Below are 27,964 nucleotides of genomic sequence, written 5' to 3' on the forward strand. Positions count from 1 at the left end.
TCCGTTGAACCCTCTTCAGTTTATCAATATGCTTTGTCAAATGAGGCGACGACACCACAGCCGCATACTCTAGTCTTGATCTTATTATGGTCACTATCAACTCCCTCAGCATTTCCTTGTTCATATAATTAAAAGCCATTCTCATGTTGGTCAGCAATCCATAAATGCCTCCAGTGACTCAGTTTATATGCTTCTCTGGTGACAAGTCATCCTGAATAATCACTCTCAAGTCCTTTTCATCATTTCTTTTAATAATTATCTTAATGCCCATTTTATATGTATGTCCAGTGTGGTCTTTCTTCACTCACTCCCATTTCTAATACATGACACTTCTTGGCACTGAAATTTATTTTCCAAGTTTGTCTTCAGCTATGGAGTTTATCCAAGTCCCCTTGCAGCTCTTTGCAACTATCAATACATCTAATATAATTCATAATTTTAGCATCATCAGTGAACATACTCATGTAACTATTCAGACCTTCTGGCACATCATTTATATATATCAGAAAAATTATTGGAGCTAAGACAGAGCCTTGGGGTACTCCACTGGTCACAAGTTTCCACTGTGAAACCTTGACCCATATGACTGGTCTCATTTGTCTTCCGATCAGATAATCTTTATCCACATTACTAGTTTCCCATGCACTCCTCCAAAGGTCTTCAACTTCCACTGCAGTCTCTTATAGGGCACTTTGTCAAATGCTTTCTTGAGATCTAGATGGACACAATCTGCATACCTCTCTCTCTAGTATGACATCTATTACCTTAGTATAGAAACTTGATAGATTAGTAACACAAGATCTTCCTTCCCTAAAACCAAATTATTTTGGTGTTATCACTTCACTTTCTTCAAAATACTATATTCATCTTTTTTTAATAATTTCTCACAGATTTTACAAACAACACTAGTAAGTGATACAAGCCTGTAATTGAGTAGATCTTCCTTATCTCCTTCCATGAAGGTTGACACAATATTTGCTCTTTTCCAGTCTTTAGATAACTATCCATTTTCCAGAGAGCTGTTAATGATGACATAAACAGGCCACACTAATTGGTCAGCACATTCTTTCAGGATCTGTCCAGCCACACCATCTGGTCCCATTGCTTTCCTCACATCCAAGTCCCTTAGTTGTAGCACCTCATTCATGTCGACTGCAATTTCCGCCTTTCTCGTTATCCTGGGTTCCATTTCAAATTCGTTAAATTCCTCTTCCAACACATAGACTGATTGCAGCTTGTTGTTAATTATTTTGCACAAATCTTCTTCTCATTCATAAGTTTCATCTCCATCTCTCAGTCGTATTATACCGTCCTTAACTTTCATTTTACCATTTACACACCTGTAAAATAGCTTAGGTTCTTCTTTACATTTAGTTACAATATCTTTTTTGTATTTCCTTCCTTCCTCTCTCCGCACCCATACATAGTCATTTCTTGCCTGCATGTATTCCTCCCAAGCCCTTTCACAATACCTTCTTCTCACTTTATTCCATGTTCTGTTTTTTGCCTAAAGTGCCATTCTACATCTATTGTTAAATCATTCTTCCTGCCTTACTGTTCCCGTGGAGAATTTTGGGACATATTTATTAACTCCTGTTTTATATACTTCTGGCAGAAACTCATATTTCTCATCAGCATTTATGATCTCATTCGTTTTGCATCAGTTGACACTTTGGGAAAAGTTCCTTGGGGAAGCGAAGTCTGCCTTTCCATAATTGTACCTATTTTCTCTGTGTTTTTCATCTCTTTCTCCTTCACTTACTCCCACCACTTCCATCTCAATAACCAGATGATCACTTTTACCAAAGTAGCATTGGTTGGTTATGTTCCTCACATCATTTGGGTCCTTTGTGAGTAATAAGTCGAGCCTTGATGGTTTGTCGTCTCCTCTAATTCTTGTACAGTATTTCTTTACCTAATTGAGTTAACATGTTTTCCATCACCAATTCCATTAATTTATTTCCTCAGGATCCCTCATTGTTCCCAGCATCCATACTTTCCCAATCAACTTCTCTACAGTTAAAATCCTGAATGATTATTATTCTATTTCTTCGTTCAGTTAACATCATTATCTTTATAATGGATTCTCTTATCAGTTTTAGTAATCTTCTTTTGTCCTTACCCTCGTTTGGGGGGCATATAAAATACAGTACTATCACGTCTATTTTTCTCCATAGCAGTCCATTATTTCCATTCCCAAATGTTCAGCCATGGTATTTTCAGTTTCTGTCTTTTTTATTTTTAACTCAGTACTGGTTAGAATCATCACACATCCCCCAGTCATGGTATTTTTAATTTCTATCATTTTTATTTTTAACTCAGTATGGGTTAGAATCATCACACATCCCCCAAACTTCCCCTCTCTATCCTTCATCCACACATTTGAGTTGTTTCATCCAAATTATTTTGTATCAATATCTTGGGGCAATTTGGTTTCCACCAAGCAAATAATTTCAGATTTCTTTTTATTCATATAGTCTCCAATTTTTCCTTTCTTAGATAATAACTGATCTACATTACTATACATGATTTTTATATTCACTGTCCCAGTTTCGACTTTACTCATTCTTCTCTTCGTATTCTCAACCACCCCCCTTGATTCTTTCATGTCTAGTTCCTCACATACCACTTCCTTACTTTCATATCCATCATTCTCCAAAAAAGATTCATGCATTCTTTGCCTGTCCTCCCGTTGTTTTTTTCCTTTGCTTGTTCTTTTAAAGATTTTAAAACTTCTCTTTCTTCTTCATTTAAATCTTTTCTTATTATAATATTTTCCATCCCTGCCTCTTTGCTTAGTTTTCAGGTCACCTTAAGTACAGTATGTCATTTACTACACTTTCTGATGACAACTTAAGTCTCATTGGTCTTGCGTTTCCATTCTTTTATGGCCATAACCTCCATACTTCGTCAATTTCTTTTTCCCACTTGCTTCCTTCTGGATTGATCTTGCCTAATATTTTTCTCACCTGATTCAAGTCTCTCTCAAGTCTCACTGATCGAACCATTTCATTCTCCTCCCTGTCTTCAAGTATTACTACACATCTGTTCCTTTCTACAGTTTCTCTCATTGTTCTGTCTCTCATTTTCAATATTTTCACTGCATTTTCTTCTATTTCTTTCTTGTTCATTTTCCTTTCTTCCTGAATGATTTCCCTTAACCTCCCGCTCTGCCGGTAGCTCTAACACCTCTGACAGCCCGTGCTGGCCGTTTTTTTTTTTCCTAGATAGGTTAGTTCTGATGCAAAACTCGCAAAAACACCCAAATTGGCACTCACAGTTGCCAGGAAGGTCGATCTTGGGCCCCCATCACAACCGCATCTGTCTGGTGAAATACAGGAGTAAATCCCATAGACTTTTATCTCTCCGTAGTGGACCTGGTGCTACTCTTTGGTGTTGGGCCATGGTATGCTAAAGTATATGCCCTGATGATGCTTCCAACGTGTCCTAGGAGCATGTGGCCACTGTTCTCAGGCATAGTGATATGCGAAGGCCGCAAGTGACACGCAGACATCCAAGTAATAGGCACTTTTCTAGTATATGGCATGCATTCTTTGCCTCTTTAATCATACTGGAGCACACTTACCCATTAACACTCATTTAATTATGACCCTGTACATGCACTGGCATCCATTTTTGCATTAGCCACATATGTATGGTGTCTCTTTTGCACACACATATGGTAATTTAGGAGGCATCTGTTTCTTGCAAGTCTTTTGTCACTACTGTACATCACTTACTTATATAGTAACACTGTCTTTGAATTAAGATTATGTACATAAACTGGCATATATTTTCACACTAGCCACATATGTATGACATCTCTTTAGCCCGCATGTGATAATTTATGAGGTGTCTATTTCGCGCAAACTACACTATTTCAGCGTCTTTTCACTACATCACTGACTTATATACTAACAGTGTCTCCAAATTATGCACTTATATGAAATTAGGCGACCTTTTTTGCACTCTCTACATGCTTATTTTGTGGTAGGTAGGGGTGTTCACCATTCACTCACTCAACGTAGTGCTGCTCTTGGGTGTCTGCCCTTCCCTCTCCTCCCTCCATTCCTTCCTTCCTCTTCTGTGTTTCATTACTTCATTCTTTCCACATCCTTCTGCCTACAGATGACTTTACATTCCCTGTCTTGTCTTTCTGTCCTTCATGCTTCCTCTTCCTTCTGCCTGTGGGTGACTCAACACTGAGTGATAAGCCAAATGGTTTCCTGTACACCAGGAAACCATTTACCAAGCTGGGTGGTAACCATATAACCAAATTATTGCACCTGGTGGTTTAATGGGTAATTATGGCGCTCCAGTCAGATTGAGCCGGTGAAGGTTTATATCCAAGGGGTGGTTGGGGTTATTGCTCATGTAATGCCACTCAGGGATGAGTGAGGCTGGTCACTTTCATCTTAAATGTCAGGACCAACTTGCCTAGCCCTGGGCTCCTATGCTCCTCATGAGGCAACGTTGGATTGGATGATGGAATGGATGGAATCTACATACTTATTGCGTCTGTGTCTCACATTCATTGTTGTCTAAAGGTTCAGAAGCGTGTGGTACTACTCGAAACATGGGATTAGGCTTAATCCCACATCTCACTCCTGGCACATGAACCGAGAGTCCTTTCTCTGTGTCTGGGGCCTGACCATGCTGTGCTGGCACACATAACACTTCCACTGCAGTTTCTTCACACTTGACATGACCTTGGGGAAGTGGAGCAGCATCAGGCGGAGTTTGGTCCCCAGGGGCTCGGGCAACCCTACTGCTGCAGTCTTGGGCGGGGTAGGTGAGCAATGCCCGGTACAGCTTGATGACAAATTGTTGGAAGCTTTCTTTGGTGCTCATGACATAGATGTGGAGGAAGTGTACGTTGAGGATGGTGATGTCAAGGAGGTGGAAGAACAGCTTCTTGTACCACTTCATCGTCGCTTTCACACACTGGATGCTGGAGATCATGACATCGGACTGGTACACCTGCCGCACGGTGATGCTGTATTTCTAGACTGCCTCTGGCTTTCAGACGTGGACTTTCCTCCTGTGCCGGTAGTTGATAGACATGGTCCTGTGGATGAGTGGATGGTGTACCATCGACAGGAGGTTTACTTCCTTGTTATGGTACCAGGTAGTGGTGAAGATGTTGTTTGCCTGGTAAAAAACAACCTTCTTCCTCACCAGCTTCCTCCCCAGCTCTGTGGCAGCCTTGACCATGAACTTCTTGTTGGCCTTAACTGTGCCACAGACTCCAGTTTCGTGATGGTGCAGTTACCGGGCGAGGATAGGGCTCATGTACCAATTGTCCAGGTACAGTACATTCCCCCAGTGTAAGTACCAGTCCACCATGGTCTTGACGACTGCCCCAGAAAGACCAATGGTCCTGTCCTCCACCAGGTCGGTCTGGTCGCCAGTGTACAAAACAATGTTCTGTACATAGCCAGTCTTGCAATCGCACATGACGAACAGCATGAAGCCAAACCGGTGGCACTTGCAGGGGATGTATTGTTTGAAGGAGATATTCCCCCTCCATAACACTAGACGCTTGTTGATAACGAGGTCTCAGTAGGTGTAGAAGGAGGTGTGGAATTTCTCCCTCAGGTCGTCAAACACCACACGGATTTTCCTCATCCAGTCAGTGCTGTCCTTGGTGGCTGGATCGAGGACGTCGAAGAAATGCATGTGGCCGAGAATATTCTGATAGGCAGCCAAGGATGTTCTGAAGCCTATTTCAGGACATCACTCTCCCAAAGAAGGATGTCAGTAGCAACGGGCCTTTGATTCAATAGGCTTCCAGCCTGGTCTTCTTCACCACCCCCGTCAGCAGCACTAAGCCCAGGAAAGCGTAAAACTCGTCTGGAGTTATGTCGTCATAGAAGAGTCGGCCATGGGGCATCTGTACCAAGCCACCAAATTTAGTTTCCCAAATAGGGCAATTGATCAGTGGAATGCCCTACCAAATGAAATAGTGTGTGCCAATACAATTCATAAATTTAAGGATATACTGTATACGATAAAAATGGTTTAAGACACGGGACAGTACGAGCTTGACTCATTCCTGTAAAGGGACAATTAGGTAAGTACAATTAGGTACGTACTACACAGAAAATTGGCATAGAGGTTGGTTTGGAGGACGATGTTGATAACCAGGGTTACTTCGAAGAAGTGCCTGAAAAAGTCATGGAGGGAGAAGGACTGGGTCAGCTCTGCCATGGTACAGCCTGACCTGTCTGTGCCCATGAAGGGGTGAATGTGGGGAACAAAGGAGCTCCCATCTTCCCACTGCCACATCACCTCCTCCTCTCTCTCGTCACATCCTTCGTTGCTGCTGGGTACTCCGTCATTGTCAGTAGGGCGGCGAGGCTGTTAGGGAAGACACCCTGCATCCCAATGCCCACACACACTCCCACATGCACACCGGATGCCATGTGCAGCTCCCTTTGTCTCTGCCCTTCCCCTTGCCTTTTCCCACGGTTTGAGGCAGTGGGGAGGTGGGGAGGCCTGCCATGAGATGTGGGGATGCGGGGCGGCATGGCATGAAGTGTGCAACTAAGGTGAATGGGGCAAGTTGTGCTGCATAGTTGTGAACCATGTGTGATCTGTGACCCTGTGTCGGGTTCCGTGAACAAAACCACCACTACTTTCCCGAGTTTTTTCTTCTTCGTCGGCCACCTTTCCTCGCTCATGTGGTCACCTTTTTCCTTGGAGTGGGGTGACCCCACCCACAGTGGCCATTCCGAAGGTGCAGCTAAGTTGCCTTCGCCCTCTGAATTACTGGCATCGTGGGTGTGTTGGTGATTTGAGTGGGTGGCACGGTACTTCACTGACCGACACAAAGGCAATGTACCGCACTTTCCTAGGTGATGGTATCGCTTCATCACTATTCGACGACACGGTGTGGTGCTGGATGTAGTCTTTGTCAGCCAGAACATCGTCAGTAGAGGAGTCGGAGTCCCCATCATGAGGAAAACCAAAGAGAATGTCGTCAATTTTGTCTTGGGAACAGCTTTGACACGCCATAGTGCCCTTTCACCCATGGTCAAAGGTGAACTGGAGCGACCCAAGGGCAATGGTGCGGGACATGCACAAGGTGACTCGTATGACCTGCCTCATAGTTGTCTTCAGTGACACGCCACATTCAAAGCTGAATGCCTGGGAAACATTTCCAGCCTCTCCCAGTATTTCGATTTTTGTCAAATTTTTTAATGATATGGGGTTATAGTTAACCTGATGCAGGGGCAGCCCTTGTGTGTGGTGCACACTGTGGGTGACTCATAGCGGCCTCCCATGATGTGCCACAATCAGAACTTAATGCCTGGTAAATATCTCCAGCCGCTCTCAGTATTTCAATTTTTGATGATTTTTAAAATCCTAGGCTGCTTATGAGCAGCTCTGGCACTGCCTACGGCAAAGGGCATGGCTGTTTTTAAACGGCACTGGCAGAGGGCGAATTAAGCTAACCACTTCATTCTCTTCATCTTCCACATGTGTTCACCGTGCCATTTGCTCTTCTAACACACCACTGACCTTTATTTTATTACTGCTTTCTTCTGATTTTCTCCCTTAATTTAATACTTTCTCATTTCAAATTCTCGATCTCCTGGTTTGCCTTTTCATTGGCCTATATCAGACTCTGTATAGTGTTTTTGGTCATTTCAGACATACTATATTTCTTTATACTCGATCCTCTACTTTCTTTTCTAGTTCGCAGATTCCCATAATCAACGTTTTAATTGACTCCATTACATTTGTTTCACTGTCAAATCCTGGAAATTCAGGTCCCTCAGTGTTTATATTAGTGGCCATGTTTGCTGGTGCTACGATCAGCTGTTACCAAAATTAAACACTCTTGATTTACTGACAGTGGCTCTTTGCATTTTTGACAGGGAGTATTAACTGACAGTACTTTAAACTTTAGAGAATAATTGATGGAGATGGGACAAACATAATCCCTGAAAACTACTCATGATTTGTAAAAGAGGTGGTTGGAACATGTGTGATTTCTGTGACTCCAGGGCTTTGTGTGTGTGTACTGTATGTGTGTGTGTGTGTTTTCCATATTCCCATCCCAATGTATTCTCTCAATTCCAGATGGCATGTTGGGAGACAGCGGCGAATAGAAGACATAGTAGTGGAACTGGATGATGGATATAGCGTTGGGGGGAACAGTGCCTTCAAAGCTGATGCAGGAGACCATGGATATGATAACTATTTCTCATCTATGAATGTAAGTACTGTAGATAGATTATATTTTTATGGATCCTGAACCTTTATGAGCTTTATTTTTGAGGTCCCCTTTTGTTGTCTTTATTTTGAGGTTCTGTGTGTGTGTGTGTGTGTGTGTGTGTGTGTGTGTGTGTGTGTGTGTGTGTGTTTCTTATATTTTGAGGGGTTTGTTTGTGTGTGTTTCTTATATTTTGGGGGGTTTGTATTTTAGGGTTTCTGTGTATTTATAAATTCCTTGTTTGTGGGGTTTTGTAGTTTTTTGGGCAATTGATACAGTTCATTGGCAGCTGCATGGCTGTTTTTATGATGTGTGGTAGAGTACAGAAAATAATATGGCATAAATGATTTTCCAATAATAGTTATCTCAGAGGCACACACAGATATAGAACCTGATGTTTGTCAGTAATAAATGATGGGTAGATAGATAGAGAGCCACTGTTTGTATTCCAGTTACTCCTGGCTCACAGTCCTATCTTTCACTGGAACCAAGAATTCAAGATATTCCCAGACATTGTGCTAGAAAGCCCAATGTGTGTAATGGAGAGACAGACAGTTAGATACACTAACAGTGATAATGGAAGGATATATAATTATTTAGCTGCATCATTCATGTATCTTTCCCCCAGTTTCTCTTTTTGGCTTACGGTCCTGCTGTCCACCACAGCGTAGACATGAGAGCTTTCAGAACATCCAGCTGAACAGCAGTACGTTTAACAAATATAGAGACAATTAGGTAGATAGATAGATAGATGACAGTTCTTTCTATCCCTCAGTCCCTCTTCCTGGCTCACGGCCCTGCCTTCCACCGCAACATGGACATCGAGATCTTTCAAAACATCGAGCTGTACAATTTAATGTGTGTGCTACTTGGAATAACGCCTGCCCCTAACAATGGCACCTGGGGAGCACTTCACCATATCCTTGTCTCTCCTCCACCTTTACCAGAGTTGCCAATGGTGGGTGGTGGTGGTGGTGTTTTTATTACTATTATTATTATTATTATTATTATTATTATGTTATTTCACTCATCTTAAATGTCAGGACCAACTTGCCTAGCCTCAGGCTCCTGCGCTTCTCATGGGGCAACATAGGATTGGATGATGGATGGATGGATGGAAAATCGTTATTGTTTTTTATTGTTATTCTGGTAACTACGAAGTACAGTGAAACCTCCATGAATCAGAACCCTTTTAGTCGGGATTACGCCTAAGTCGGAATGGCACATGATATTCATTGATGAAAATATATTTACCCTTATACTCCGTGTGCCACGACCGTGGCTTCCCCGGCAACTCCACGATGCCACAATCGTGGCTGCCTTCATATGTCCCGCTCATGTGAGAATGAGAAGTTTGTTTTGGTTGAGGCTAGACATGACACATCGAGGCTTATGATTGGCCCATTGTTTCCCATTCTCTCTATAACTGTCCAATCATGACCCAGCTTGTATTATAGAGTCAAATAGAGAGCAGTAGGTCCGCCATCTTGCTTGTGAGTGAGTGAAAGTCGGGTACATGCTATATGTTATCCTTTTTAGCAGATTTATAAGTGAAATAGCTAATATATATATATATATATATATATATATATATATAGTCAAATAGAGAGCAGTAGGTCCGCCATCTTGCTTGTGAGTGAGTGAAAGTCGGGTACATGCTATATATTATCCTTTTTAGCAGATTTATAAGTGAAATAGCTAATACATATATAGATATATATATATATATATATATATTATATATATAGGTCCACCGGTAAATGAGTACTTCAGGCATAAGTTGTGATATATGACTTTACACAACAGTGCTGTTTTGGGCTGTTATTGACGGAAATAAGTGAACTTGGACTTAGTATGTCTTCCTCAAGTGAAACAAGGGAGTTTGCCCAGAATACCATCCCAGCTACCACAAGAGGCCCAGGGAATAACCTGTACGTCTTCTAAGAATATCTACAGTATACACCTGTATGACTTTGAATACCACATAAGTTTCATGTCTGTACACATATTACACGAGTTGTAAATTCTTTACTTTTTTTCCAGCAACATTGCTTTTTTTTATTTTATTTTTTATATCTGCCCATGATCATTATTGCTTCTTTCTGATTTTATCATGGCAAAGAGCAGCTTCTAAGCTTTCAAATGATGCAACCCCATATTTTGTCTAGTATTTTGAGTGCATAAAATATCAAACAAAATACAGTAATCCCTCCAATATCCAACGTAATAGAGCCATAGGCAGGTCCGGATAGTGGTTCTGTCCGGATATTGGGCCCCAGCTTCTGGACTTGTACTTATGGACCCTAACTCAGAAAAACACCTATACAACTCCCTCTGGACATGCTTTGCACCTATTTAAGACCCAAATCACACCAATAAGGGCCATAAAAGACTGAAATAAATGCAAAAGAACCATAAAATGAGGTTTTAGAGGTGAGTTTTTACAATATTAAACATTCTGGGTACTTACAAGTCCCTTGCTCCTGGACTGGTTCGAACCGCCAGTTTGCAGTCCACAGTTAATCCTCTGCACTCTAAATTCTAATTTCTTAACACAGCACAACACTGTAAATTCCTGTGTGTTCTAGCGGCAAGGTATTGCAGTTTATTCACTGTTTATTCACAAAAAAACAAGCACCTGTGACTTGCACTGCTATGAGCATCTGCTCTCGATCGGAGTTAGACTTTGACTGTTGATGATGGCGGGGTAACAGAGTTGCCAGATCGCAACGGCCACATTACCAATCTCCTCAACTTTCATTACCAAATTTAACTTTTCATAACCAAATTCATAAAGCTAGCATTTATTCTTCACTAATTATATATACAAGTGGAAATACATGTAATCACTCTCCTTATAATTAACACCATTTTGATTATTTTCACGCTATGTAGGGTAGCAGATTAATCAGAGAGAGCAAACTATCCACCATCTCCATCCTGTGTATCCTCATACATGAGAAAAATCCATTTGGTAATGCGTTATTCTGATTCATTACCAAACGAATTTTTCATTACCAAATTGGCCCACACTTGGTAATGAAAAATACCAAATGGCAACCCTGACAGGGGAGGGGGGAGGAAGGAAGGAAGGGGTGAAGGGACCATGGTGTAACCGCTGTTCGGCGCCAGGCGGCAATTTCAAATTACAGGTGGGAAAAAAGTCAGATTTTTTTCGAATTTTTTGCAGTTTTTGGCCCATTTTGGGAATATTGGATCCCAGGACGATTATGTCCAGTTAGTGGGGATGTTCGGATATTAGAGGGATTACTGTAGACAGTTTCAAAGTTCCTGCTCGTTTTTTATGCACCAAATCTTACGGTGCCGTGAATTTTAAATCCAGAGTATAAGGGTTAAATTTTCAAGAAAATTGTGATAAAATTCCGGGAAAAACCTTCCCTGAGTTGTAAATTGTTGTCAGATGGAAACCGAATCTCAACATGATGCACTAGGTTCATCATGTTTTAGTCTGTGAGGTCCCATCATCAGCAGGGCTCTTGCTAACTACCGATGGTTGCGAGCCATTTGGCTCCTAAGGTTTCAGATTTACAAGCCAAATAAATTTTTAGTAGCCAAACTGGCTACGAGCCGAAATATTTTACGAGCAATAAATATATTTATTTATTTACAGATTGCGATGATTAGAATGATGTAATAAGGTTTTAAACATTCATAGTGGCGACAAGGAAAGACTTAATACGCTAATCAATCACAATGTGCTTTTTTTGTTCATTTAAGTGACATTTACTTATTTTGTAGTTTACCTGTACTGGGTTTTGAAATGGATGTATTTTCTCCTCGCCAAAAGGCGACTTGCATGTAAAATTTGTTCGCTGTAGGGAAAAAATACTCACATTTGCGAGCTGTGGCTCGCCAAACAAGAGCCCTGATCAGTCTAGCAACTGCCACCACCCACGCCAGTACTCTCTCTCGCACCCACTTCCGTTGTGACTCCATGTTCTGCACTTTTATTCATTACCGGCATGGCTTCCAAGGCTCCCAAATGTTGCACACAAGTGAAAATGTTGCACAGAAGTGATCATGTGCCCCCCTAACACCTCTATATCCTACCAAAATGCCCTCCTCATGCTTGGATTACACCCTCTGCAAACATGGTAAGTGATTTTTTTTTTTTCTTTCCCTGGTTAGTCTGGAGGCCTCACACTTTCCAAAAGTTGGAATTTCAGTGAAGTCGGAATGGCCTCAGCCCCAATTATTCCAACGTAAAGAGGTTTTACTGTATACAGGTATTGTTATATGCCCCTGCTAATTGATCTACTTTTATGTTTTCCTCTTCCAGTTTCAGGTCCTACCCAACCCATTCCATACCTCACATTCTTACTTACACTCTATTTACATATCCAGTCACCTTCTTAGTCTACCATGCATTCTTTCAGTGTTAGGAGCACACTAATATACCGTATATTTGCAATATTAATTTACATATAAATTTATTTACGATATTCATTTATTCAGGAATACCCACCTCTTGTGGCTGGAGTCCCTGAAGAAGAAGTAATTGAGTACTTCCGCCCACAATCTGACTGCAAGGGTGACATGTACAGTGGTGCGGATGTGAGTGGGGTGCTAGAGGAGGCTCAGGACAATGCCCACTCCCTCATTGCTCTCCACCTTCCCTGGGGCATACCACAGATGAATGGACTCAGGGATTCCGCACTACTCATGATGCAGCCTGATTTTGTCACAGGTTAGTGGTGATGGCCATGTTGGATTGTTGTTGTTGTTATTGTTGCCTTTTAGTGTACTTTTCTTCAATTTGATGATTATCTGATCGTGCCATTAGTAGTGTTATAGTTGTTTTTTGTTGTCATTTTTATTATTATTATTATTATTAATTATTATTATTATTACTAAGGGCATTATTAATTATGTGGATGGGGTAGAAAGCCTTAGGAGAAATACATTGAGGTGGTTTGGCCATGTGGAGAGGATGGAGAGCAAGAGACTAATGAGGAGAGTGTATGTGAGTGAGGTGGAGGGGGGGGAGAGGGAGGGGGAGGCCAAGAATGAGATGGAAGGATGGAGTGGAGAGGTATATGAGAGAGGGAAGTATGAGCTGGGATCAGGGCAGTGAAATGGCGGGATATTGGGCAGCATGAATGCAATTTATTTGTGACCACCTCTTACGGTATTGAGGCGTCTGGCAATAGATAGATAGATAGATAGATAGATTATTGTCATTTCCCAACAGAATGAAATGTAATTACACAATAAAAAAGATGCCTCACATTTACCAAGCTAGATAGAGGAAAGTGTATTAACTTGGTAAAAAATTCTTCGCAAAAGGTGTTTCATTTACCAGATAATTTTGTTTAACCATCATCTCGTTTCACCACCAGGGTACTCAACACTGCTGCAGATGCCCTTGTGGACAAGCTACACTCTACATCACAGTGGTGGGGGCAAGGGCCACTACCCCTGGACCAGTGATATTAGACTAAAACCACAGGAGAGATTGTCATGTCGTGCCTATGACTTCCTCTTATACCAGAAGATATTCCCTCATCCACTCTTTCCACCTCGTAAGTTAATGTCAGCCTTTTAATGGTGATGATAATCATCTCAGTTTTCATCGTCTTCCTCTGTCATCATCTTAATCATCTTTATTTACTCTCCATCTGTTATATATTGTATCTGTCTGTCTACCTACTTACCTACCTACCTGTTGTACCTGTAGTTTAGAGTACCTACCCATCTACCTATGTACTAACCTACCTGTTGTACCAACAATACAGAGTATTTTTCTTCCTACCTGCCTATTGTATATATAGTACAGAGTACTGTACCTGCCTACCTGTATTGTACTTTGTACAGAGACTGTACTTACCTACCTTCCTGGTTACCTGCCAACCCACCATCCTGTTTATAAACCTACCTTCCTACCTGTATGTGGACTCTTAATAGTCGTGTATTTCTTCCTGCCAGGGTTCATCGCCCGAGAAGACTGTGGTCCCCTGGCATTCCTTATCTCCAGTGCCGTGCCCATCAGCCTAGCCTTGAAGCAGAGGTGGAGGGAGTTGGAGGTGCTGGTGGAGCAGTGGAGGGATCGGTATGGGACCATCAATGTTGTGGCGGGACCTGTGTTTGATTATGACCGGGACACTTTTGCTGACAGACATGAGGATATTAGGTGTGTGTGTCTAAGACTCCTGATGTTATTGTTGTTGGGATGTCCTGGTTACAGTGACAGCCGTGCTATGTACTGAAGTCCCATCCCCAAGAGGTGACAGGAATATTTGCAGTCTTGGTTATTTGCTGTTTCCAATTCATTGTTGGCTTTACTATCAACCTGTGTCATGGTCTAGTGACTAGAGATGGGTTCTTCATTAGATAGGTGAAAACAGTTATGCTTTAAACAGAAATTTTGTGATTTATAGCTTCAGCTCTGATCAAAGGCATTGGAAGTGGGGGGTAGTTGGCTGCCCTGAATTTTTAATAGGGGGCAATTAGGCATTTTTGTCCCTCTCCCCAGACTTTATTGTCAACTCATAACAAATGTGCAGCACTAACAAGAAATTTCAGAATGTGCTACAGCTCATTATTATTCACAACAGCTTGATCATTTCAAGTAATCTGTCCAGCAGTAATAAATGAGAACAGTATTTTAGTATAGCTACTATTTTAATGATCAAGAATCTCAAGATACATATGAGAGTGATAGAGATGTAGTATAAGTACTTTATATTTCAACCTCTGATTTATTGTTCCCTTTAAAAACTCCTTGCAAGGGATGGCCACATAGAAGAAGAGCCTCCAGTACTCCTTGTTTAAATAATGCATTCTGCACATCATAATCTCTACATCCCCCCCCCCCTTCATTCCATTGCTTCATGCATTTTTTCACTCGGCCCTCCTAGTATAATGGAAGTATCCCTCTTACACCTGAGCTTTGAGTTTTGTTTTCATATACTATAAATGCAAATTAATTTCCATGGGTGTGTGTGTGTGTGTGTGTGTGTGTGTGTGTGTGTGTGTGTGTGTGTGTGTGTGTGTGTGTGTGTGTGTGTGTGTACCTCATTGTTCTTACCATATCTAATTTCATCTTTATGGAAATGAGTCAAGCTCATACTGTCCCTTGTTTTGAACCATTTTTATTACACATATCCTTGAATTTATGAATAGTTTTGGCACACACTCTTTCATTCAGCTGTTCATTCCACTGATCAGTTGCTGTTTGGGAAACTGAATTTCCTAACTTTTTTTTTCACCTTTCTTTTTATGCAATTTTTTGCAGTGTCCACCTGCTGTTGGCTCCCTATAGGTTATATATTCATTTATGTCTATTTTCTCCTTTCCTGTTATGCATTTATATAGCTTTTTTTTTTTTTTTTTTTTTTTTTTGTCCGACTCTGAGCAAAGGCTTCAGGGCCTATTCCCAAGTCCTAATAGTCCTCCTTAGGGCCCAGTAGTCCTCCTCACCTCCACATGTCACCACTTCGGCGCTAACACCCACCGTCGATATTGAATACATGCTAGGGCTGTCTCATACAGGACTGGTGTATTGGTATTAGCGGGGATACTTTTACGACATGTCGGCGGGTCATCTGGTAGATCAGGAAAGTCTGCTTTTATGAAATTCAGATCCTTAAACTGTTCCCTGCCCCAGCCAGGATTCGAATGTGGGTCCATTAGTACTGCAGGCCGCCTCTCTACCGATTCAGCCACCGCCTCCCCCTCATTTCCTTCTCTCTTGTAATATTTGTAGGTTTAATTTTTCTAGTGTTTCTTTAGAGCTTAGATCCCTTAAACTTGGTGCCCATCTGGTAGTGGCTCCTTGTACCTTTTCAGTCTTATCTATTTGTTTTTTGAGATGTGGATCCAGACTACAGATGCATACTCCAGGGTTGGTCCAATGAATAATGTCTTCATTTATGTAAATATTACTCTCATATTAGCAAGCATTGTGTACATGTTCCATACTTTCTCATTGATGTGGTCAACCAGAGATATTCTGTTATTGATAATCACTCCTAGGCCCTTCTCCTTTTCAGATATGTGTAGGGTTGAACTTTGTAGCCAATAATCCCAGTCTGGTCTTTTTTTGCTATTACCGAACTTGAGTACTTGGCATTTGTCCACATTGAATTCCATTTGCCATCTGTTGCTCCATGCATAAAGCTTTTTTTATTCTTCTTGTAGTTCTTTTCAAGAGTCTGTGTTTGTAATTCTCCTTTGTATTTTTGCATCAGCTTTTTTTTTTTTTTTTTTTTTTTTTTTTTTTTTGGATGAGGTACCTATCATCCACTCACTCAGTGTAGGGATACCTTATGGTCTTTACACTGAGTGACAAGCCAAATGGTTTCCTGTACCCAGGAAACCATTTACTATGCTGGGTGGTAACCACATAACCAGGGTTTTTGGCTGTTACGTGTCCCTCAGATTCCCCAGTCTAAAATCACATAATCATGGCAATTGTTTCGGAGAGCCTCGGAGGGCCCAATACCTGCACAGGGCCCCAACCAAATGGGCAGGTTTTCCATGGTCATGTGAAATGTGAGAGGTGTGAATGAGGAGAGCAAGAAGGTGAAAGTGGTGAACGTGTTCAAGAGTGCGAGATATGCTGTGATGGCATTGTGTGAAACAAGATGAAAGGTTGTGTAGTGGAGGAGTGGGAGGGTGTGAAATGTGCATGAATGGGCGAGGAAGATTCAAGGAAGGAGTTGCTTTGTTGATGAATGAAGTGTGGCAGAGTGGAATGAGAGATTACAAATGTGTCAGCCCGAGCTATATGTATGTCAAGTTCAAGTTTGAGAAGATGAAAGTGGCAGAATTGTAGCCTATGCACCGTGTGAGGACAGGAGTGAGAGAGAGAAAGACAGGTTTTTGGGAAAAACTGGATGAAGCAGTGGGAGAAATGTCCAGGAGCTATAAAGTGATCATAACAGTCCTGAGGATAACATAATGGGTTGTAATGGAGTACCAGGAGAAAATGATAATGGGAAGCGATTGAAGGATATGTGTCAGGAAAGGAGGTTGTGCAATTGTAACTCATATTTCAAACACAAAGATGCACACAAATATACATGCTACAGAGGGAATGGGGATCATGTTGCAAGGAGCCTGATTGATTACGTGCTCGTAGAGAAGGCGATGCTGGGAATGGTTTCTGATACGAGGGCCGTGCGAGGATGATGTGGAGGTCTGTCAGATCACATGATTGTAGTATGCAAGATCAATCTGGGAGGAGTGAGGTGGACCATGAGAGAGAGGAGCAGTCAGGGAGAAAGACTGAAAGTCTAGAAGCTGAGGATCAAAGAAATGGCTGATGAATACAGGACCAAAGTAGGGGAGGAGCTAGGATCAGTGAATTGGAATGAAATAGATTTGGACGGCCTGTGGAATGCATATAGGGATTGTTTAGTTAGCAATGCTATAGCAGTGTGTGGTGTGGCAAGAGTAACAACAAAGAAGAAAGGTACAGCTTGGTGGGATGAAGAGGTTAAGAGAGCAGTGGAGGAAAAGAGGAAGAAGTGGCTAGAGTGGTTACAGGACAGGGGTTCAGTTGAAATAACTGATATATTTAGAGCAAGAAGCACATAAAGAGACTAGTGAAGAGGAAAAAGGAGGAGGTAATTGATGATCTAGGAAGAAAAATACAAACTACTCAGAGAATAAAAGTTATTCTGGAAAGAGGTGCGGAAATGTAGAAGTGAAAGCGGAAAGAAATGTGAAAGTGTGAATGATGTAGGTGGTAGATTATTAACCCATGGGAATGAAGTAAGGACCAGATGGAAAGAATATTTTGAAAGCCTAATGAATGAGAATAGAGAGACAGAGCCACTGTAAACATGATTGGTTTTGGAGGTGTACAGAGAAAGAATGCAGTGCCAGGAAACGTGACCCTCGCACAGGTGAAGAGGGCTGTGAAGCAGCTGAAAAATGGGAAAGCAGCTGGGGTTGATGATGTGTATGCAGAGATGCTTAAGTGTAGTGGAGAGAGTGGAATGAAGTGCTTCCAGGAGATATGTAAGAATGCATGGATGAGTGAAACTGTGCCAGCAGAGTGGAAAAAGGCTGTGATTGTACCCCTGTACAAAAATAAAGGTGAGCGAAGTGCGTGCAAGAATTATCGTGGCATAAGTTTATTGAGTGTGGCAGGGAAGGTATATGGAAGAATTATTATAGAGATAGTAAGAGATATCAGAAGTCTTAGTGAATGGTGAATAGGGTGGCCTTAGGAGTGGCAGAGGATGCGTGGATCAAATATTTGCAGAGAAGACTTGTGAGAAAGGCTATAAGGTGTTTTAGGCATTCATGGATCTGGAAAAAGTCTACAACAAAGTAGACAGAGAAGGATAGTGGAAGGTTTTGCACATGAACAGTACAGATGGTAAGCTGCTAGGTGCCATGAAGAGTTTTAATGATAGTAGTGAAGCATGTGTAAGGGTTAATGGGCATCTAAGTGAATGGTTCACGATCGGTGTGGGTGTGTGACAAGGTTGTGTGATGTCCCCATGGTTGTTCAATATATATATGGATGGGATGATGAGAGAAGTAAAAACACGAGTAATGGAGAGGGGGATGGCATTGATAATGAATGTTGATGGATGGAATATCCCAGATTTGTTGTATGCTGATGATACAGTACTATTTGCAAATACTGTACTGGACAATAACTTGGTAGACTGATACAGAGTTTTGCTGATGTCTGTGAGCGTCTTGCCTTGAGAGTAAATGTAGAAAAGAGTAAAGTGATGGTTATTGAGAGAGAAGGTGACTTCCAGTGCAGTGTTACAGTGAATGGAGAGAGACTGGAATTAGTGATGGAGTTCAAATGATGATGGTCCTTTCACCAGGGAAAAGGAAGAGAGTAGCGCTGACTCTATAGGAGTGGGATATCCTGGGTAAGATTGATGCAGTGTAGTTGAATCGTGAGTATTGACATTGATTTTATTCTAGTTTGCTGTACTTTACCATGATTTTATTTTATTTTACCATGATTTTATTCCATTTTACCATTATGTTTCGTGTGCCCACTGCATTTTTAGGTCTGCTTGACCAGATAAAGCAGCGTTAAACAACTGGAGCAAGTGTTGTATGGTATACTGTTGTGGCCTTTTGCCCTGGCTTTCAAAGTTAGGTTATGTACGAATGGGGGCCAGGGGGAGTCTACTGTCTGGACAGAGCCACTACCCGGACATGCCTTTGGCTCCATTACTTCGGATAATTGAAGGATCACAGTATATAACATGTGTTGCACTCTGATGATGTCGTGTATTCATTCATTTTTTAAAGTTCCAACATGTTTGCTTGCGTCGACCTTAGTCACCTAATGGCAGCTGTCCATGCTGCTCGATCTCTGACAGCTTGCCTATTCAGTCCCTTATCCCTGAGGTCGCACTCAGTGACCTAGTCCTAGGTCATTTTCAGTCCACCTCTCGCAACCCTGCCCCTAACATTAACACTTCTCACTTTTTGTACTCAGTTATCATCCTCCATCCTCTCCACATGCCCAAACCATCTCAGTCTACCTCTCCTTATTACAGCATCTGTACACTGCAATCCCATCCTACCCCTCAGCTCTTCCATCATAAACCTAGCCCCCCCCAGGCCTTACACACATCCATCTGATCACTGTCATTTCTGTATGTTTCAGCCTGTGAATTTCCTCTTCCTTTACTGCTCACATCTCACTACCATACAGCATTACACTCCTAACACATGCTGCATACAAAGATAGATCCCATAGCATGGAGGGAGAGCCCACTCATTGGCAGGAGAGGCAATGAACTTCTTCCAATCACACCTCAGTCTAGCCACAGGGCTAGACCCAGCCCCACCTCCAACACTTAACATGTCTCCCAAATAGCAAAACTCTTCCACACACTCAAGAGACTCACCAGCAAGTTCAATCCTTTCACGCCTGACAATCTCCTTGTGCTCTCCCCAACACGCCGCACACATGAAATCAACATTATCTCGTAGTCTACCTCTAGTACCTTTACATATCTTATGCACCCACTTATCACAGGCATTGCACAAGGTGGAATTACTTCTCACGCCCTTGTAACAAATCGCACATGGCCACTCTTCCTCTTCTGTGACAGTACTGCCACCATCCTTAGATATCAATTGGTTTGGTTTTATATGCATTTACTCTTAAGCCCTTGTACCCCATACCATCTGTCCACTTCCTGAGTCTTTCCTGCACCTCCCTTTCATTCTCTGCAGTCAGCACCAGGCCATCAGCATACAACATCTCCTACGGGAGTCCACTTCTGAAGTCACATGAGAAGGCTTCAAGCACCATGATAAACAACAAGGAGCTCAAAACTGACCCCCGGTGCACTCTGACATTTACAGAAAACTCATCACTCGGATCTCCATTCACTCTTACCTGGGTGCAGACACCCACATACATGGCCATAACTACCCTAACCAGCCACTTCTCAATCCCAAGCTTTCTCATTGCCCACTTCACCACCTCTCTAGGGACTTTGAAGGCCTTCTCCAAATCAGCAAAAACAAAGTACAGTTCCCTATTCTTTCCTATATATTTTTCTTGAAGCTGTCTAGCAATGAATATGGCATCAGTGGTCCTTTTACTTGGTATAAACCCAAACTGCATCTCATCAATATTCACTCTTTCTCTGATCATACCTTCTAGAACTCTCCATTACCTTCATTATCAGGTCTAAAAGCTTTATATCTCAATAATTTCCTCTTTCCAGGACTTCTCCATTCCCCTTGTACACATTTACAGTTACACTCTTTAGCCAGTCATGTGGGACAACACGCTCATATATAATCTTATTTATCAGGCCAGTGACTAACCCCACTCCTATATCTCCTGAGGCCTTCAACTTTTCAGCAGTAACACAGACACACCTGCTGCCTTCCCCACCTGCAACCTGCCTATTGCCTTGCTCACAGTAGCAGCATCAGTCAGTGGTCAAGGGCCAAACACTGGATCTGCAGGCTCCAAACCTTCCCAGTCCCAGTCAAACTCCTCAGTCAACAACCAGCTGTAATGCTGTCTCCATGTGTCGTTAATATCCCCCCTGTTCAGCACTACCCTTCCTTTATCATTCTTCACACACATCTCACCTATGGTATCTCCATTCTCCCTCTTCATCTGATTTGCCACCTTAAATATCATATTCTTCCTTTCCACACAAATTAGGTTATCAAGTAGAAGTCACTGTGATTCAGACTTCATTTTGTAAACCTCTTTTCTAGCCCTATGCATGGCAGCCAAGTATTCCTCTATGCTACCACCCTTCTTCCATTACTGGAAAAGCCTTCTTTTCTCCTTAACTGCAGCTTCTACATCTTCATCCCACCACCAAGTTACTTTATGTCTTAGTGGGCCTCTTGTCCATCCACATACTGAATCAGTAACTCTCAAGAGGTTGTTCTTGAGGGTTATGTACTGTACTGTTCATTAACATTTCTGTCAGTGTCTCCCTATTCAGCCACTACTCTGGTCATCGCCCTATAGAAGGAATCCTTTACTGCTTGGTTTTTCAGCTTCCATATTTTCCTGCTGGGTGCATAGGTCCTCTTCTTCATCACCCGCTCCTTAAGCACTGTGTCACGTATCAATGACTTGTTTTGCTGCACACAGTCCTCGCCCCCTATAACTTAAAGCATCCCTCACCAGCCTCCTATCAGCCCTCCTGACCAGGAAATGGTCTATCTGGCTGCTATTTCCCCCAGACTCTTACGTAATCAATCTGCTGTCTCTTCCTAAAATTTGTATTTCACAGTCATGTTCATTGCCTCTTCAGACTCAAGTACCTTTTCCCCTTCCTCATTTATTGTACCATTTGCACATCCTGTTGTATTCCTTCTTATCCTTGAGCTGCATCACATACATGAGTGTTTAAGTCCTCCCCCCAAAACTACCCATCATCCTCCATACCACTTACTACACTTTTTATCCCAAAATCTAACCTATTCTACCTCATCCAAGCCTGCCTGTGGAGTATATGCTGATATGAATGCCACCATTTTCCCACTGAACAAAATTTTCTCTACTATTATCCTATCACTTACTCTCACAACATTCATGACATATCCCACCCATTTCTTCCCACCCAACACACCCACACCATCATATCTGCCTGTCTTACCCTGCCAAAACAACTTCTAATAACAATCTCTCCCAGTAGTCTTTCTGGCTGATCCACCCCTACTGTATACCGGACTTCTTGCACACATCCCACATCCACCCACTTCCTACTCAGTGTTGCAACCACCTCCCCCACTCTACCCCCTAAACTTCCCACATTCCACAATGCCACTCTGATCCCCCTGAGCGATGTAGTGTCCTCTGGCTTGCTTTGAATTTCATTCTTTAACTTGGTCATAATCAGTAAAAATAATAAAAGGGAGAGGCATTCCACAGGCCCCACCCACTGCACAGTCCCCAGGCAATGGATCTGGGACCCCTGTCCCACCAGCCTTGACCAGTGGCTGAGGTAGTGCCCTCAGAACACCCTGCCAGGACAGCTACAGGGACACCCGCCTAGCACACCTTGGCACTGTAACACTGTAACACCCATTGATAGGGCAGCCTCTTGGGGTGCTACGCCCAGATTTGGGCACCTCTCTGTTGGGCAGAAGCGGCAACCTGGGAACCGCAATGCCTTGTACCCTCTAGCACAGGGTCGAGCCCCATCTCACTCCTGCCCCACGATCTGTGCTGTCAGAGCCCTCGTCACGTCGCCCCTCAAAAGGTCCGCCATTAGGTAGGGAGGGGCAGTGTTTTCTGGCCGCATCTTTTTGCTGGCGTCAATCCCCGTGAGGTAGTGGAGTGCGTTGTATGGTATGTCAAGTGCATGTGCTGTAGTGTATGAGATAGTTAGAGGAAGTGTTTGGGAGAGTTTGCTGATCTACTCTCGATGTTAGTGTCACACTGAAAAAGTCAGCTAGCGAAACAGGAGCTCCAGCTTTCCCTGTTGCCAGCATTCCCAATCCCCTTGGGAATACCACCCTGATCAGCTGGTGCAACAACCTCCTTCTGTAGTGTATTGTACAGATATATCCAGTCCCTGCATGATACACATGAATGTATTACAGTATTTTAAAATTTATCATCGGTATTTCTTGTTGATCAGCACATTGAGATGCTGCAGTGTTTATTGGTGCTAATGTAAATATCCTGAAGAGGGATTAATTCTTCCTTTCCAGACTGATCATTTTGGAGGAGAGGAACACCAGTATATACAGCCAGACTGAAATGCAATCATCAGCTTTTCAGTGATGCCAATTTTGTTTGTTTTTGCAGACGAAAGAACAATGTTGCAGTGCCTAGCCACATGTTCCTGGTGGTGACCCGCTGCCTTAGGTGGGTAAGGAATCTGGCCCATTGTCCACCTAGCCACCTTGATGCTCTTGCCTTCATATACCCTCAGTACCTCTACGTATCCAACTGTCTGGTGGGTCATCACATTGTACTAAATGTTTTTAATGTGACAGATGGTATTTTAAGATCCTTTGCATTACAAGTTTCCTTATGGATCCTCATGTTTCCCAACCTTACTGAATGCTATTGATGTTGCTGATACTGTGATTATATATATCCTTATTTCTTGCTGTGTTATATTTTCTTCTGTGATGTTTAAAATGCCTATGTCATGTTTTCTTTTGCCAGGTTGTTGAATATGAATGTTGTTGTGAGTGAAGCACTTTGCAGTTAGCAAATGTTACTTATATTATTTTAAAAATAAATTTGTCAGATGAAGTACCATTAATGATAAATGAACTTTTCTTCTGTTTCTTAAATTACAGGATGCGAATAGATTTGCACAGTTGTTCAGTGCGAAAGTTCAGGATGTGGAGAAGATCACTGGTCTGAGCCTGTACCCTAGAATGAGGTATGAGGACCAGGTTAGGCTGCAGATTAGAATGCACTCCAACATCTGGGGTCATGAAACTTGGGCCAACAGGCTATGGTCCAATGCATATGGCCTCACCAAATAGTGATGGTGGTGGTGTGATTTAATTGGCTGGTATAGTTGTCACCATGCACTATTCCAGTGTGGTATCCTGTGAGATTTTATGGTGTGCAGCCTGTGCAGCTCAGATGTGGAGCCCTAAGCTGATGAAATACAAAGTCCTGTGCAGGTCAGATGTGGAGATCAGCTCTGCTATAATGTGAAATCCTGTGCAGTTTAACTCTGGGGTTCTGCGCAATTTATGTCTGAAGTCCTGTCCTGTTAATACGTGGACCTTTGTGCTGTTGAAATGCTGAGTCTACACTGTGCATTTGTGGACGTGGGCTGTTCCATTGTGGGATCAACTATTTTCCTGGTGCAACATCATCTGCTGTTCCAGTCTGTCACCCGTCCTTCTGGTCCGGCATCATCCGCTGTTCCGGTGTGACACTATTTACTATTCTGTGGAAGAATATCACCACCACTTCAGCATAGACCTCTCATAATGTGAGGAAATGGCTGAAATGGCAGTAAATGTCAGTGTCAGTAGGGGTAGGTCACAGTTACGTTGCATCACGATGATATTCAGTCCATCAGATCGGATTTGGGCAGCTTATTTCTTCATGTTTTGAAGAACCACAAATTTTTATCACTGTGAATCTCCAAAGTGAGATGTACCATCTGGATCCAGCCTAATAAGCCTAACCTAACCATGAAACAATGTAACTGTGGTCTAACTGTTCTAACCCATATTTACTATAATTTTTTTTTTCTTCACATCATGGAAGACCCATGGATCTCTACTTCATCTGCAGAGAAATGGTGGTGATACACTTCCACACTGTTACGTACTTCCTGTAGCGTAGAGTGATGGGGCTAGAATACGGGGACCAAATCCACAAACATACTTATCGTTAATTCCCAGTTGTGCCTGTGATTTGTGTTCCCAAGAAGGATGAGGAAAGGAGAGTGTGGAAGCTTCTCATCTCTTTTTTATTCCTGGGGGGGGGGGGAGTTATGACAGGGAGTTGATGATAAGTTTGTATGTGAATCCAGGCTCAGGTTGGCACATGTCTCAACTCAGACCTTCCCTGCAACACATATAGATATCTTCATGGTGGACTCTGAAGTTCTCTTATGTGTTGCAGGAACGGCTCGGATAGTGACTTGGAGCCACGCTGTATTTTCGTTGGCTTATGAGGCTCCTTACACTGCTCCCTACCAGGTTATTTTTTTTTTATAGCATGTTAATATTCTCAGGTTTGTTATTTGTGCAGAATATGTTGATATAGAATATTGTAACAGAAAGTACAGTATTATGGTTTAAAATGCGAAACATACCGTTTAGAAATACTGTACTGTACTATAAGTGCATGGGAGCCTCTCAGGCTCATGAGAATGTGGTCCTTTCATATTTCATTATCTCATTGCCCACCTGTCACAGTCTCCTAGTCATTAATACATCTTATTTCTGATTTGGGTAATACAGTGTGTTGGAAAAGACAACTTGTGATTGGTATTACTATTGTTTCAGCCCTAGTCGTCTTTCATATAGCATAAGTTGTCTGGCGGGAACAATAAGGAAGTGAAAAGATGTAATACCATTTCAGAATTTGCTTTTCTATATATACATACCATTACTCAGAATCCCATAGAAATAATAATAATCGGGTATGCATAAATGTGTGTGTGTGTGTGTGTGTGTGTGTGTGTGTGTGTGTGTGTGTATAATTTTGAATTTACAGTAATGTGTATAGTATTGTAGAAGGTTGTAGACATATATTATTTTTAAAAGGATTGAATAGAACATTAACAGTAGGTATTGTTGAACTTGCTGTAGCGTACATAGTACAGTATTGTAGATAATTTGCAGATTACGGTATACTTTATACTGTACCATACTGGTATTACAGTACAGGTACAGTATAAAGTTTCTGTATAAAGGTTGTGTTGAGTTGTAACGGTAAGTAATATTGAGCTTACTGTAATGTATATAGTATTGTAAGTAATGTAGATAGATCATAAACATAACTGAAATGTATATAATATTGTAAGTAATGTAGATAGACCGTAAACATAATGTACTCTGCTGTCAGTAATCTTTCCGCACACCTGAGGCTCCAGGCTAATGAAATGAGTCTGTCCTTACCAGATGACATGAATTTTACTGGATAATTTTAGGAAGAAGATTGTGTGCTAATGTGCTGTAATTCAAATCCAAGAGATAGTCAATACAAATCAAATCTAAGAGATGGCTGGAGGTTTTGGTGTCATGTAAGTGCTGCCAAGGTCATAGAGTGGTTCTCTGCTGCTTAAATAATCTGAACTGTGGTATTCTGGCCTTGGGATCCTCCCACACTGTGTGTCCTCTTGGTTGTTAAAGGGTTAATATGGGTTTCTCAATTTCTTTTACTGATAATGGCAATTGTTACTCTTCCTCTTAACCATTGCTGATACTGTTTAGCAAGATCTCATCAGGATTTGACACGGTTTCAGGACTGTGTAAAGGAAGCACCGATGGCAGTGGTACAATTTTTACGTACCATACTGCATTTTATTGTTGTTGGGTGCAACACATATTTAACTGTAAGCAGTTTTTCTTTGGAGCCTGGTGGTTTAGTGGTGTGAGACAGAGCGATGTTCATATATACCACCCAGAGCTTGAATCCCCAGCATCATAGACTGCCACCAGGGGGTGAGGTAGGTCGCCTACCCTTAAATGTTGTGGAGTACAGGAGCCTGGCCTCAGACCCATACATCTCGAATGGGGTACTGTGGGACTGGCTGTTACCATTTTTAAAAACAGTTCTCAGGAAGATTCACTGAGAGTTTAGTTAAGTTTTTGTAGTTCCAGTAGTGCTTCCTGTATGTCAGGAACTTTTGTTACCAAATAATGTCAGGATACACAATAAATTATACAGTACAGTGATGCTAAATAAATTATGCAATACGACATGGTAACAACATTGTATTATGTGAATGGAAAATCTCGGTCCTTTGGGGATGAGACTGCCTTCATGGGTTCATACCTCCACCCCCCCCTACTTTTTTTTTCTTTCATCTCATTAGCAAGAATGAAGTAATTTGGTGGAGAAATATTACTGTACCAAAATATTGAACCTATTAAGTGATTTGAAGGTGATAGTCTGGTTCTGTAGGCTGAATAAATACCTAAAGCAGTGAGAATAAAGCACTGGTATTTAAGATATCTGTTGTTTGCAGAAAGTTGGTGGTGCAAGGAATATGAGAATTGGGTTGTATATTAGGTGATGTAACAACATTGACTTCCATTAATTTGAGAGGTCTCTAAAAAAAAATCATGTGGCAGTAACAAAAATGCATTTTAAAAAGGACATCATGGGTCTGAAGGGGTTAATAGGTACTGTACTATATAACCCTTTTCTTGAGATCTCTGTTTAGCTAGATAAAATAGTTGGTATCTAAATAAGTAAAGGGGCATCATCGTGTGAAAGAGTTACCTTAATACATTTGCTTGGTGCTCTTACGGTAGTTTCCCTACTATTGTGTTAACCTTTTTGTTTATAACTGGGAGATAGTGCAAGGATGTTAATGAGAAATTCTCTCTCTCTCTCTCTCTCTCTCTCTCTCTCTCTTAATAAGATTAACAGGAGAGAAATCACAATAAATAATTTAATTCTTTATTCACAATACAGTTAAAGATAATAATGGTTCATGAATTAGGCCAAATGAAATCCATAGAAATAGGGTCCTAGAATATTATGATTACATTTCCTTAAAGCCTCTCAAAGCCCAGACTTGGAGCAGAAGTGAACATTTTTGCTCTCTTGGCTTAGGATGGCTACAAGGTGACAAAAGCCTG

At 41.8% G+C, this 27,964-nt stretch overlaps 1 protein-coding gene across 1 annotated transcript in view; it reads left to right on the top strand.

The window, feature by feature from the left end:
* Window positions 1-24,169, top strand: part of LOC145410647 (ectonucleotide pyrophosphatase/phosphodiesterase family member 1-like) — an 83,965-nt gene extending 59,796 nt beyond the window's left edge. Inside the window, exons 9-15 of the mRNA XM_080280760.1 lie at window positions 8,089-8,224; window positions 8,997-9,179; window positions 12,698-12,929; window positions 13,582-13,764; window positions 14,168-14,372; window positions 23,475-23,625; window positions 23,978-24,169. Of these exons, the coding sequence (XP_080136886.1) occupies window positions 8,089-8,224; window positions 8,997-9,179; window positions 12,698-12,929; window positions 13,582-13,764; window positions 14,168-14,372; window positions 23,475-23,625; window positions 23,978-24,169 (1,282 nt within the window). The remainder of the gene's footprint in view (window positions 1-8,088; window positions 8,225-8,996; window positions 9,180-12,697; window positions 12,930-13,581; window positions 13,765-14,167; window positions 14,373-23,474; window positions 23,626-23,977) is intronic.
* The last annotated feature ends 3,795 nt before the right edge of the window (window positions 24,170-27,964 follow it).

Source organism: Coenobita brevimanus, chromosome 86, assembly GCF_032717465.1.
Source record: "Coenobita brevimanus isolate Jiangsu-jjx chromosome 86, ASM3271746v2, whole genome shotgun sequence".
Classification (NCBI taxonomy): Eukaryota; Metazoa; Arthropoda; class Malacostraca; order Decapoda; family Coenobitidae; genus Coenobita; species Coenobita brevimanus.